Source organism: Canis lupus, chromosome 24 (genome assembly GCF_048164855.1).
Source record: "Canis lupus baileyi chromosome 24, mCanLup2.hap1, whole genome shotgun sequence".
Lineage (NCBI taxonomy): Eukaryota > Metazoa > Chordata > Mammalia > Carnivora > Canidae > Canis > Canis lupus.
Window position 1 is genome coordinate 24755199 of NC_132861.1, and position 14943 is coordinate 24770141.

Here is a 14943-nt window from a genome sequence, read left to right on the forward strand (position 1 = left end):
GTCTTACTCAATTTCTGTCAGAAGTGTTCTGTAGTTTTTATAGTATAGATCCTTCACCTCTTTGGTTAGGTTTATTCCTAGGTATGGTTTTGGGTGCAATTGTAAATGGGATTGATTCCTAATCTCTCTCTCTTCAGTCTCCTTGTTAGTGTATAGAAATGCCACTGATTTCTGTGCATTGATTTTGTATCTTGCCATATTTCTGAATTGTTGTATGAGTTCTAGCAATCTTGGGGTGGAGTCTTTGGGTTTTCTATATACAATTTCATGTCATCTGCGAAGAGGGAGAGTTTGACTTCTTTTTTGCCAATTTGAATGCCTTTTATTTCTTTTTGTTGTCTGATTGCTGAGGCTAGGACTTATAGTACTATGTTGAATAACAGTGGTGAGAGTGGACATTCATGTCATATTACTTATCTTAGGGGAAAAGCTCTATTTTTCCATATTGAGAATGATATTCATTGTGGGCCTTTCATAAATGGCTTTTATGATATTGAGGAATGTTCCCTCTATCCCTACACTTTGAAGAGTTTCAATTAGAATGGAGGCTGTAGGGCAGCCCAGGTGGCTCAGCAGTTTAGCACCACCTTCAGCCCAGGCCATGATCCTGGAGACCTGGGATCGAGTCCCACGTCAGGCTCCCTGCTTGGAGCCTGCTTCTCCCTCTGCCTGTGTCTCTACCTCTCTCTCTCTCTCTGTGTGTGTGTCTTTCATGAATAAATAAATAAAATCTTTTTTTTTAAAAAAAAAGGAATGGAGGCTGTATTTTATCAAATGCTTTCTCTGCATCTAGCGAGAAGATCATATGGTTCTTGTTTTTTCTCTTATTGATGTGATCTGTCATGTTAAATGTTTTACGAGTGTTGACCAGCCTTGCATCCCAGGGAAAACTCCCACTTGGTTGTGATGAATAATCCTCTTAATGTACTGTTGGATCCTACTGACTAGTATCTTGGTGAGAATTTTTACCTCCATTTCCATCAAGGATATTGATTTACAATTCTTCTTTTTGGTGGAGTCTTTGTCTGCTTTTGGGATCAAGGTAATGCTGGCCTCATAGAATGAGTTTGGAAGTATTCCCTCCATTCCTATCCTTTGAAGCAACTTTAGTAGAATAGGTATTATTTCTTCTTTGAATGTTTGGTAGAATTCCCCTGGGAAGCCCTCTGGCCCTGAACTTTTGTGTCTTGGGAAGTTTTTGATGACTGCTTCAATTTCCTTGATGGTTATTGGCCTGTTCAAGTTTTCTATTTCTTTCTGTTCCAGTTTTGGTAATTTGTGGTTTTCCAAAAACGCATCCATTTCTTCCAGATTGCCTAATTTGTTGGCATATAGTTGCTCATAATATGTTTTTAAAAACGTTTGTATTTCCTTGGTATTGGTCCTTTCATTCATGATTTTATTAATTTGAGTCTGCTCTCTTTTCTTTTTAATAAGGCTGGCTAGGGGTTTGTCTACCTTATTAATTCTTTCAAACAACTAGCTCCTGGTTTTGTTGATCTGTCCTACAGTTCTTCAGGCCTCTATTCCATTCAGTTTTGCTCTAATATTTATTGTCTCTCTTCTGCTTGGTTTAGGCTTTATTTTCTGTTCTTTCTCCATCCAGTTCCTTTAGGTGCAAGGTTAGCTTGTGTTTTTGAGTTGTTTTTTTTTTTTTTTTTTTTTCAATTTTTTGAGGGATGCATGTATTGCGATGTATTTCCCTGTTAGGACTGCTTTTGCTGTCTCCCAAAGACTTGAACAGTTGTATCTTCACTTTCATTAGTTTCTATGAATCTTTTTAATTCTTCTCTAATTTCCTGGTTGACCCGGGATCCCTGGGTGGCGCAGCGGTTTAGCGCCTGCCTTTGGCCCATGGCGCGATCCTGGAGACCCGGGATCGAATCCCACGTCGGGCTCCCGGTGCATGGAGCCTGCTTCTCCCTCTGCCTGTGTCTCTGCCTCTCTCTCTCTCTCTCTCTCACTGTGTGCCTATCATAAATAAATAAAATAAAATAAATTAAAAAAAAAATTTCCTGGTTGACCCATTCATCTTTTAGCAGGATGCTCTTTAACCTCCATGTGTTTGAGTTTCTTCCAAATTTCTTCTTGTGATTGAGTTATAGTTTCAAAGCATTGTGGTCTGAAAATAGGCAGGGGACAACTGCAATCTTTTGGCATCAGTTGAGACCTGATTTGTGACCCAGGATATGGTCTATTCTGGAGAAAGTTCCACATGCATTTGAGAAGAATGTGTATCCAGTTGAGTTCGGATGCAAAGTTCTGTATATATCTGTGTAATCCATCCAGTGCAGGGTATCATTTAAGGCCCTTGATTCTTTGGTGATGCTGTGCTCACAATATCTATCATTTGCACAAAGTGCTGTGTTAAAGTCTCCCAGTATAAGTGTATTATTACCTAAGTATGTCTTAATTTTGGTTATTAATTGATTGATAAACTTGGCAGCTCCCACATTAGGGGCATAAATATTCATAATTCTTAGGTCTTTTTGTTGTATAGACACTTTAAGTATGACAGAGTGTCCCTCTTCATCTCTTACTACAGTCTTTGGGATAAACTTTGATTTATCTGATATGAGGATTGCTACCCCAGCTTTCCTTTGAGGACCATTTGAATGGTAAATGGTTCACTCACTCTCTCTTCCACTTCATTTATCCTACAAGTTATAGCATCCAGTTTAAATACTCATTTAAAGTATTTTTAATTTCTGCCTGATTAGATCTCAATTCTGCAGTAAGAGAATCTCTCAAGTCCTTTATGCTTTTTTTCCCCAGAGCCATGAGTAATTTTATAATTGCACTTCTGAATTGTATTTCTGACATTATATTTAAATCCTCATCCAGAAATTCTGTGGCAGAGATTATTACTTCTGATTCTCTCTTTTGTGGTAAACTCTTCCTTCTAGTCCATTTTGTCCAGTGCAGGGTATGAGTGAGCAGAGTTAAAAATATCAACCACGACCTAAGTAAAATACCCCCTAGATGATTCCAAAGAGGTCAGAAACCAGAAAATAAAAGAAAAATAAGAACAGAACAAAATAAAACAAAAGGACACTAAAGTGAAAAACAAATTTTAAAACAAAATAGTAAGAATAAGGAAAAAAACAAAGAAAACAAGGGAATAAAATGGGTTGATGGTGAGGAAGTGGTGGTGGAAAGAGGATATAATCTCCCTGAGGGGATCTTGAGGGTGATCCTCTAGGTTCTGATTGTATTTTGTTCTGTATGTTAGAAGATGCTCAATTCTAAATTTATGTAAACCAGCAAAACTTGTATAGAGACTCAACATGGACCACAAAAACAGAAACAAGATAAAAGAGGAGGGCAGAATTGGAAGGAAGAGAGAACATAGTCTCACAGAATGAACCAACTCAGTGTTCCACTTGGTTCTGGGTGTATTTCAGTCCATGTGTTAGAGGGTACTAATTTCCACCATTATAAAACAAAATAAGAGAGGAAAAAACAAAAATCCATAAGTCATATATCTACCAAAATTAAATTAAACATGTTGAAGGGAATCCAATAATGAAGAATATATATGACATATATTTACAGAAATATGAAAGTCAAAAAGGAGAAAGCTTAAAATGTCGAGTTGGTAAAATATTGTGGTTAAAGTAGGAAGAGTGAAAAAATATTGGAAAATTTTAAATCCAAATATAAATTAATTGTAATGAAAAAAATCTCTTGTTCTATATACTATTTTCCCTCAGTCCTGGAGCTTTCCAGGGCTGCTTGTTCAGTAAACTTGCTCTTCCCTTGTTCTTCCAGCAGTTCTTTTGGGGGAAGGTCTACCACATTGATTCTCAAGTGTCTGCTTGGGTGGAGATACCCTGCCCCTTGCCAGTGCTGGGCTCAGTATGAGGTGTTTATCCAGTGAGGCCTTTGTTTCCAGTGGCCCCACTTCTCCCAGGTGCAAGGAGTGGAGCAAGAAAATAAAAGATGGAAGCAACCAGATCTCCAGCTCCAGACCCAAGAGCTCCCCAGGAGTACTGAACCACAGTCTCCTAATCTACACTACCCTAGATGCTCCTGGAGGCAGGTGTGAGGGCACTGATTTGCACAAATTGCAAGACACCCAGCAGCAGGAGAGTACCCACTGTCCTGTGCCCTCAGAGTCCATCTCTCCCGAAGGGAACAGAGGACAGCCACCTCGGTCCATTGCCAGGATCTAGGGTAAAGGGAGTTCCTGTGCCAGCCTGCATAACTGGCCAGGTTCTCCCAAATGCCCTGGAGGATTGTTGCATTCCAGCCTTTTATCATGATCGACTGTGGTTTGATGTGCACATTGGAAGTTCTTCCTCTCTATAGAACTTTTTAAAACAATTTCTTACAATATAATTCTACTGGCAACAAATTCTTCAGTTTCGTTTGTCTGAGAAAGTCTATTTCTCCTTTACCTTTGAAGGACAATCCCACAGCATACAGAATTCTAGATTGGTGTTTGTTTGTTTTTCCTCTCAACTCTAAATATTTCATTTCACTCTCTTCTTGCATGGTTTCTGAAGAGAAAGTAGATATAATTATTATTTTTGTTCCTGTATAGATAGGGTGTATAGATAGCCCAAGATTTTGTCTTTAGCTTTGATTTTATGTAATTTGGAAATGATATACCTAGATGTAGTTTGTAATTTTGTTTTGTTTTATTTGATATTTGTCCTGTCCTGGTGTTCTCTAAGCTTCTTGGATCTGTGGTTTGCTATCTGACATTAATTTGGGGGAAATTCTCAGTCATTGTTATTTCAAATATTTCTTCTTTCCTTTCTCTTTTTCTTCCCCTTCTGTTATTCCCATTATCTGTATGTTACACCTCTTATAGTTGTTCTACAATCCTTAGATATCCTGTTCTTCTTTTGTTTCAGCCTGTTTGCCTTTTTGTTTTGGAGGCTATTAATGTATCCTCAAAGTCAGAAATTGTTTCCTCAAGTGTGAGTAGTGTACTAATAAGCCCATCAGAGGCATTCTTCATTTCTGTTATAATGTTGTTGTTGTTGTTTTAATCACTAACATTTCTTTTTTGTTCCATTGTGGAATTTCCATCTCTCTGTTTATCTTGTCCATCTGTTGTTGCTCACTATTTATTTCACCCATTAGATTCATTAACATATTAATTATAGTTGCTTTAAATTCCCTGTCTGGAGGTGTCTGGTTGGCTCAGGTGGTTAAGCATCTGCCTTCAGCTCAGGTCATGAGCTCAGGGTCCTAGAATTGAGCTCCACATTGGGCTTCCTGCTCAGTGGGGAGTGTGCTTCTCTCTCTCTCCTTCTGCCCCTCTCTATCACTCATTCTCTCTTTCTCTCTCTCTCTCTCTCTTTCTTTCTCTCAAATAAATCAATAAAATCTTAAAAAAAATTTTTTTTTTAATGAATTCTCTTTCTGATAAATCCAACATCTCAGCTATGGCTGGTTCTGATGTTTGTTCTCTCTCCTCAAACTGTGTTTTTTGCCTTTTGGTATGCCTTATATATTTTTTTCAGATCACTAAACATAATATACTGGGTAAAGGAATTACTATAAATAGATCTTTTATAATGTGATTTTGAGGCATTGAGGGAAAGGATGTGTTCAACAGTCTTATGTTTAGGTCTCAGTCTTGTAGTGAGCCTATGCCTCTGGACTGTGAATGTCATATTTTCTCAGGATTCTTCTCTCCTTTTTTGGTTGGACAGGATGGTTAGAGTGGGTTAGAGTTGGGTATTTCTCTTCCCCCAGATTAGTTAGGCTCTGGTAACACCCCAGCTCTGCACTTTTTAACACTCAGACTTAACTGAACCTCCAGCAATTTGTCAATTGCTGTTAGATTTTCCTACCCAGGTACTGGTTCCCAAGTGGCTTATACTTCTGAGTCCCTGCCCTGTGAAGCCTCAAATCCCTATACTTTGGGGGCAGCTGTTTGCCCTATATCCTTTCGTCTCTTATGGGCCAAGAAGAGTTGTTGATTTTTTTAGTCTGTTCAGCTTTGTACTTGTTGTTAGGATGGAGTAGTAACTTCCAAGCTTCTTGCATGCAGAATTGGAAACCAGAAGTCTTAAATTAGATTTAAATAAAACTATTTAAATGTAAACTTAGAAAATATTTAGAATATATATAATTAATAAAGCTTTAATAAACACAATATAAAAATTATTCTGAAAACCAAAAAATAACTTTAATAAAGATAATATAAAATTTGTTTTAAAAACAAAAAATTGTTTGTAAACTCTGAACATTTTACAATGTAAAACATAAAAATGATAAATGCATAAGAAATTATTAATTTTTTTAAGATTTTATTCATTCATGACAGACATAGAGAACAGAGAGAGAGGCAGACACACAGGAGAGGGAGAAGCAAGCTCCATGCAGGGAGCCCAATGTGGGACTTGATCCCGGGACTCCAGGATTGTGCCCTGAGCCAAAGGCAGGTGCTAAACCACTGAGCCACCCAGGGATCCCGAAATTATTAATTTTATAAGTAATCAAGAGAAAGTAAACTAAAGTATGAATAATATATATTTCACCAGTAAATGTCAAAATATTATCCAATGCTTCTGAAGATGTGTGAAAATTATCAGAAGTTACCCTACAGAAATTCAAAATTCTATTTGTAGGAATTACCCTTCCTCTTCCAAAAATACATAACTAGGAATATATAAACAAAGATGTTTGTTTCAACATTGTTTTAATAGGGAGAATTAGAAATAGCATGGAATGTGCAAATTGGGATATAATGAAATAAAATCAACCATTGGAAGTAAATGAAAATATGGCTTTTTGTACAATTAAGTTGGATAAAATCAAGTTATAAGACAATGTGTTTATTACAAGCTGCACACAGATGTTACAAAACATACACTTAAAATCTTCACAGTGGCTCTCTCTGGAAGATGATTCTACTTTCTACTTTGATGTTGTTTGCTATGTTGGGATACTTGGGTGACTCAGTGGTTGAGCATCTACCTTTGGCTCAGGTCGTGATCCTGGGATCCTGGGATTGAATCCCACACTGGGATCCCCACAGAGAGCCTGCTTCTCCCTTTGCCTCTGTCTCTGCCTCTCTCTCTGTCTCTCAGGAACAAATTAATAAAATCTTAAAAAAAAAAAAAAGAATCGTAAAATCAATCAATATGTTCTTATAAGCTTCTGTGGAGCATCGTAACAGGTGACTACAGAAGTGATTTAACTCTCCTATCTATTCTGGAAAATTAAATGTTTTTTGTAGAGATGATAATCGCATTTTGTTTTCTTCTGCTAGGGAAAGGTGAGCATGGGAAACCTTACCCCCTCACTGAAGAGGACCGTGATGACTCAGCTTACAGGGAAAATGGTTTCAATATTTTTGTCAGCAACAGTATTGCTCTGGAGCGGTCCCTGCCAGATATTCGCCATGCTAAGTGAGTATAAGTGAGCTCCACATGCAGAGTGGTTTTCTTTGTCTTTTTTAAAAAATTATATTCAATGTTTATCACAGCAAGATATGTAACTATAAATTTTGCCATAATAATTTTTAAAAAATGCATTTATATTTCATGATCTTAAATTTGTTTCATTTAAATTGAAATAATTTGGGACACCTGGGTCACTCAGCAGTTGACTGCCTTCAGCTCAGGTGGTGATCCCGGGGACCTGGGATTGAGTCCTTTATCAGGCTCCTCTGGTGAACCTGCTTTTCCCTCTGCCTATGACTAAGTCTCTCTCTCTCTGTGTCTCTCATGAATAAATAAATAAAATTTAAAAATAAGTAAATAACTTGGAATAATTTTTAAAGTTAAAAGGAAATAAGTACCAGCTTTCTAAAACTGAATTCACATTTTCATTGAATTGCCTGTATTATCAACATTTAAAATAAAGTATTTTAAGATATTACCCATATTTTTACCTTTGATCATGTAAATGTTAAAGCAGATTTTTTTGGGTGATTAGCACTGTCAGACCTGTCCACATAAATATGACTTCATTTTCACCGCAACCATATTCAGTGCCATTATTGCTACATCTTCCATAAAGAATGCCTACAATAAATGCATCCATAATCCAAAGGCTATGATTGGTTGCTCAGTTTCCTATCACTTTACAAATTGTGGCTTATCAATTAACACTGAGTTCAGTTTTTACTGAACCGTAAACATGTGCAAAAGGAAGCAAGAATGGAATTATATATAGTTTCTTAAAATCTCACCCCGATCTACTCTTAACATTGCTTACTGTACTTTTTTCTTAGCCTGTTATGATTTTCCTGTTAGCATATACAATGCCAAAAGTAAGCCAAAAACATACTATATGATTAGAATTTGGAGTTTGTAGAATTGCCATACATATTGGATAAATCTATCCAATTGTGCTAATATGTTTACCCTTACCTGCACCTCAATATCCCTTTGGAATCATTGGTGTGAAAGGAAGAATTTCCGAGAAAATAAAAATAACGCAGGGCCCCTGGGTGCTGTAGCTGGTTAAGGTTCTGACTCTTGATTTCGGTTCAGGTCCTGGGATCCAGAGCCCCATGTTGGGCTCTCTGCTCGGCAGGGAGTCTGCTTGAGATTCTCTCACTCCCTCTTCCTTTGCTCCTTCCCCTGCACTCTATCTCGCTCAAATTAAATAAATAAATAAAGAAGTAAATCTTTAAAAAATAAGCGCTACTAATGAAAATAGAGATGGTAACTTAAATCAAACCAGTAATGTACAACAAAACTCTTAATTTAGTGCAAAAATAATTAACCCTTTCAAAAAAAATCAGTAAATTAAGGTTTGGTGGATCAGTTTTTAGTTGCCATGTTGTGTATTTATAAATTTATTTTAAAATATTAAAGAAATACTGGTTTCCTTCTCAGGTCTTATGTGAATTTGAATTTCCTGATATAGTTAAGCAGAGGATTAATGTGAAAACAAATCAATTTTTGCCTAAACTGAATGCTTTGTATATTGGTTTAGGCCTTCTAGCTAGCCAAATTATTCCCAAGTTACCTGAAATTATCTACAGTAATTCCCACTGACCGAGAACATTTCTAGTTATGAGAAATTTTAATACTTAATTGCACACCATCAAAGATGCTTTAAATTGCATTGTTGGCATAATAAATGTGCTCAGAGAATAATTTCCATCCACCTCCTCCCCCACCCCCACACTTCCAATCTTTTAATGTGTATTCAAGTGGAAAGAATTGCAGATGGAAACAGTGCAGAAAATCACTGAAGTCAAAAGAAGGCTGATATTCCCATTCTTCTCAGAGAGTGTATTTTTAGCATAACTCCACGTTTTGAGAAAAGATATTCTTAGGCAATAAAGAAAAAGAAAACGGAAAAATGGAAAGAAAAATATTTTGAAATTTTTATTAGAGTTATTGAGTTATGGTATCGGAGGGCATTATTCTAAATGTTAGGGGAGACAAATGTGGCTAGAATACGGGCACAGACCATACTTAATTACTGAGGCTAGATATCTAATGGGATAGTCCTCTACTGAAATGACACTAAAATAGGAAAGAAACCTTTTTTTAAAGATTTTATTTATTTGAGAAAAAGCATGAGCAGGGGGAGTAGCAGACAGAGAGGGAGAAGCAGACTCCTCACTGACCAGGGAGCCTACGTGGGGCTGGATCCCAGGATCCTGGAATCATGGCCTGAGCCGAAGCAGATGCCCAATCTACCAAGCCACCTAGGCACCCTTAGAAAAAAACTTTATTAGAGGGTTAAAGATGGATGACATCAAAGGCTTAAGTGCAGGACGACTAAGAGTGATAGTTTACCCCAGTTAGTCTAGTATCTAACTTTCAGATGCAGGAAAACAGATCCAATGCAACCTCATTTGGTCAAGGTCCTCCATGTAGAAAATTGAGAGCCTAAAACAAAAAAATCTTACGGGGATCCCAATGTTGAAAGTCGTGTGCTTTTGACCTTACATATGCTTCTCAAAATGTATGCACAGATAACCACAAAAGCATGCAGCTCTGTGTGAGTGGTTCTTGAAATTATGAAAGCAAACTGACACATACTGCATCCAGCATTACCAGTTAACTAGGCTGCAGGTAATTGACCACAGCTTGTTTATATTGGCAGAATCTGTGGAAGAGAATGCAAAATTTGTGTGACTTTTATAATAAAACATAACAGTTCTCCATTAGCCAATTTAAATTATAGGCTCAAAGTGCCAGAAGAGAAAAATTTATTTTCTTTGCTCTGGGATTGTGTCATGGAAAATATGGGGGAATTATATCTTGCAGTCTTGCTGAGGGGTCTTTATTCCCAAACACAGAATTGTAGTTCTAACTCCACTGTTCTACCCTATGGATCACTCTCTCTGTATATACAAGTGCTCTCTCATTCATACTCTTACATTAAGTTTAAAAAAAAAAATCATGGTTCTAGCTGTTTGACATGCTTAGTGTATATTCTCGATCACTGTAAAGAATTTTCAATTTTTAGAACATGAGTTATTTCAGAAATCTCAATCCAGAACACATTCTTCTTTTAGCTGTCCTGCTTCTTTCTTGTCCGCTAACATAAAATGAACTGCTTTCCTTTGGCTATATTATTTCATTAAGTCAGGAATATATTCTCATTAAACGGGGAGCCATAGATTTAGGAAAATCAGTTGGCATGTGTCCAATATTTCAATCATTCTTACTCATATCCTAATAATAAATTTCAAGGGTCTAATTTATGTTTTTAAATATCTTACATTTTTTCAAAACTTTTAGCATCTCCCTATCTTGTATATTACAATTTAATTTTTTTGTTTCATTTTGTTTATCATCTAAACTTTGGTATTGTCAAATATTTTACCCCTTCTTCCCTATTCATAGCTTTACCCTTTTGGTTGACTGTTGTACTTTTCGAAGACCCATTTGTGCATTTTAAATACTCCTTCTTCAGTTGCTGCCTAATTATGTCTACTTTCATAGTACTTTGGCTCAACCTGAGATCTGTCCTTAAAACGTATTATTTTTGTATTTTATTTAATGCAATGATGATAAGAACTTTGCTATGAGAGTTTCTGCATGACAAATTATCAGTCAGTGGGTATCTTGTTGGCCTGGCTTCATTTTACTACAATTCAATTTCTTTCACCGGTATATTGATTGTGCATTTTCTTTGTATTCAGTCCCTCCTCTAGGATGCCACATCTCTGTGTACTGTAGAACATTTCATTTTGACTTCCAGTTCAAGATAAGAAATATGAGCATATATTTAGAATAAAAATACATATAAAATAGGGAAGTAGAAAACCATAGAAGGATGGGTGGCTTGCACAGAAAAGAAACTCATACACTTACGTATGAATGTATTGTTAGCAAGATAAGATTGAAGAATATTTGAATGAGTATTACTCCCTAGACATAAAGTTATAAATAGTTACCACAAATACTCTCCCAAATGTGATATAATTAATATGTGCAAGATGAAATTACACCTATGAAGAGAAGAAATGCATGAGATTAGGCTACATAAGAATCATGTATAATAGGAGCATTGAGGTAGGCTTTACAGAGGATTCAGTAAATGCATCATGAAATGAAATTCATTTTTTGCCGTTATAAAAGAATGCATGTTTATATGGATACGCAGTCATGTACATAAACACTAATTAAAATTCATTTATAAGGTGGCTGTGTAGCTGGATATTTTTGTACTAAAACAATTCTACTCTGAATTGTGGCTTTTCCTTTTCATTTAACTTTTCCTTTACATTTTATTTATATTCTTGAGATAGCTTCATGACTTTGACAATAAATAAGATACTGAATATTGAGAAAAACTTCTGTGATATCTCAACTCTTGGGAAAATATACAAGAAGTTTTACAATCCCTTGATTATATGAGTGCTTTCAGTAGTGTTACAGTTGTATAACCCCCTGTACAATTTCAGAACCAAATGAGAGATTGTCCTAGAAATGGTTGGAAATTAAAATGTTATTTTTATTATTGATAGGATTCTCTTGGTCAGCATGATTTAGATGTGGACTAAGTGTGAATTCCAGAATGAGGCAGATTCAGCCTTCCAGTCATAGATATTGTTGAACATGCAAGGACAGTTGTATAACATAAGGCATAAAGGACAGAGTTAGCTGTCTGACCTCTGCAGGCAAACAGATTCCAAAGCAGAAGGATGAAGGAGGGGCTGAGCCAAGCCTGATAAGCTCACTAACACAAATTCATCTGTTGTGTGTCTTCCATTCTCCTAGAGTGTATGAGAAGATAGAGAGACGAGGAATATTAATCTAATGGCTATCCCTCTACATGTGAACATCTATCGAGAGGAAGGAGTCTCCTCCCTAGATGAATAGTGCATAAAATCTACTTAGTATATGTGAGAAAACACAATTTCTCAACATAAACAACTTTTGAGTGAATTTTTTATTTTTCAGTGCCTTATAAACTAAGCATTCCTGCCTTCTGGAAATCATTTTGAATAATAATTCTAAAAAACTTTACTTCCATGATTTGCACTGTGGTGCTGAACAATTCATTTGTCATTTTTAATTTCTATTTACCCACTTCACCAAGTGAGGATGCTCACTTTCTTTATGTATCTCACCATGTATTAAGATTATTAAAATTAAGACCAGGTTTACCAAATCAGTTGCAGCATGATATATTCAGTTATTTCTTTTCTTTCTGATGATAATCCTTCTGCTTAACTTCCTTCTTCACCAGTTATATCATGAAGATAAAAAATATATGGAGATCAAATGAACTGTAATTCTAAAATTTAAATTGTAAAAACAATTAAATTTTATGAGTCAATTCTAAGTTTGAGGAAAATAATTATACTGTCTAATTTTTAAGCTTTGATTTAGTGAATATGCTTAGAATAATTTTATATGAAATAGAAAAGTGTTATTTATCTGTTTTGACTCTTGTCCATTGAATACTAGAACTCATTCACAGAAATGTTTGAGTTTAATCATCCAAAAGTGTTCAAGGATAATTTTTTAAATTTCTCAATGTCAAAAGTTACATAAAAATGTGGGAGGCACTGGCATTCTTTCATGTTTTTATTATGATTTTCTTGTGAAGTTGATGAAGTGTCTTCTTTCAACAAATTTACAAATGAATCTGAAATAAATTAAGCTAAAATGACTATTCATCCACTCCAATCAGGTATGAATACTTCACAGAGAGAGATGGGAAATGTATCATTTGAATCAAATGTGGTTCCAGACTAAGGTATGTCTAACAATGACAAAAGAAAGAAAAAGAGAAAGAAAGAAAGAAAGAAAGAAAGAAAGAAAGAAAGAAAGAAAGAAAGAAAGAAAGAAAAGAAGAAGAAGAAAGGAAGGAAGGAAGGAAGGAAGGAAGGAAGGAAGGAAGGAAGGAAGGAAGGAAAGAAGAAAGAAAAGAAAGAAGAAAAGGAAAGAAAGAAGAAAGAAAGAAAGAAAGAAAGAAAGAAAGAAAGAAAGAAAAGAAAGAAGAAAGAAAGAAAGAAAGAAAGAAAGAAAGAAAGAAAGAAAGAAAGAAAGAAGAAAGAAAGAAAGAGAAAGAAAGAAAGAAAGAAAGAAGAAAGAAAGAAAGAAAGAAAGAAAGAAAGAAGAAAGAAAAGAGAAAGACCCAGCTAAATCACAAACAGCAAATTGGGAGAAGAATGACCAGGAACAGCAGATAGGAAATAATCATTCACAACTATAATTCAAATGAGTATCTTTCAATATTTTTTGTGAGCCAATTTATGCAAACTAGTATAGACTTCAGTACATTTTTATGTTTCTAGGGATACTTTTTTTAAAAACCATAGTAAAATAACAAAATAATTACACACACATCTCATTTATTGACTAACGCCTGAAAGATATGGAAGAGTTTTTATCACTATAACTAAAAAGTATGTCTTGTTGAAAGGAAAATTCTCCTAAGATAGTTAACAGTTCAAGAGCTGTTAGACATTTAGCTTTTGGAATAAATGACAGATCATGAAACAGATTCTTAGAAAGGTGGAATGAGGATGAGCACAAGGGCACTAGAGTCTAAAAGACTGGTAATTTGAAAGTTGTGCAGTGCACACACAACATAAAAAATAAAACCAAAAAAAAAGTTCTAAAAATAAAATTACAGTTGCTTAAAAATGTCTAGTGAATTTTAAAGTATATTTTTGTAACCTTTTAACAAGAAAAGGATCAAATAACATAAAACTGAAAACGTAAGGTTGAAAAAGGGATTCACAACTTTAATTTCTGAAAGAGAAGAAAATGGGAATTTGATATAGTGTTGTATATTATTCTGTAAGATTAATCCAGCAATAGCAATTCTAAATTTGTTCCTTCTTTATTTTACTCCCACCCACAGAAGTTTATTGAAATGAGGAGTAGAGATTAATATTTTAACCTATTTATTAAAAAGGTGAGAAAATATGCCATTTTTAAAAAATTTATTTATTTATCTTAAAGAAAGAAAGAGAGCATGAGTGGGGGAAGGGGTAGAGGGAGAGAATATCCAAGCCGACTCCCACTCAGCACAGAGCTGAACATATGGCTAAATCTCATGAGCCATGAGATCAGGACCTGATCTGAAACCAAGAATCATATGCTTAATTGACTGAGCCATTCAGGCACCATAAAAATCTGCCAGTTTTAAAAGCTGACATCTTACTGGTGAAAAATTGGATGTATTTCCCCATATGATTATGGCATAAAATGGATGTCTCCTCTCACCAATTTTATTCAACACTTCAACACTGTACTGTATATTCTAGCCCAGGCAATTAAGCAAGAAAAATAAATAAAAGACATCTAAATTGGAAAGAAAGAATTAATATCAATTAATTAATTGGCAGATGACATAATCTGTATGGAAAATCTTGGTGAATACACTAAAAAATAAATAAATAAAACTTATTATAACAAGTACAGCAAGGTGGCAGGGTACAAAAGCAATATACAGAAATCACTTTATTTTTATACACATAACAATGAATAATCTGACAATGAAATTAAGAAAACGATTCCATTCACCATTAAGTCAAAATGAACA

The 14943-nt window shown here is 35.2% G+C and overlaps 1 protein-coding gene across 1 annotated transcript in view; it reads left to right on the forward strand.

The window, feature by feature from the left end:
• GALNTL6 (polypeptide N-acetylgalactosaminyltransferase like 6) overlaps positions 1 to 14943 on the forward strand; it is a 1159236-nt gene that overhangs the window by 492895 nt on the left and 651398 nt on the right. The window contains exon 4 of the mRNA XM_072795983.1: positions 7235 to 7373. Coding sequence (XP_072652084.1) covers positions 7235 to 7373 — 139 coding nt within the window. The remainder of the gene's footprint in view (positions 1 to 7234; positions 7374 to 14943) is intronic.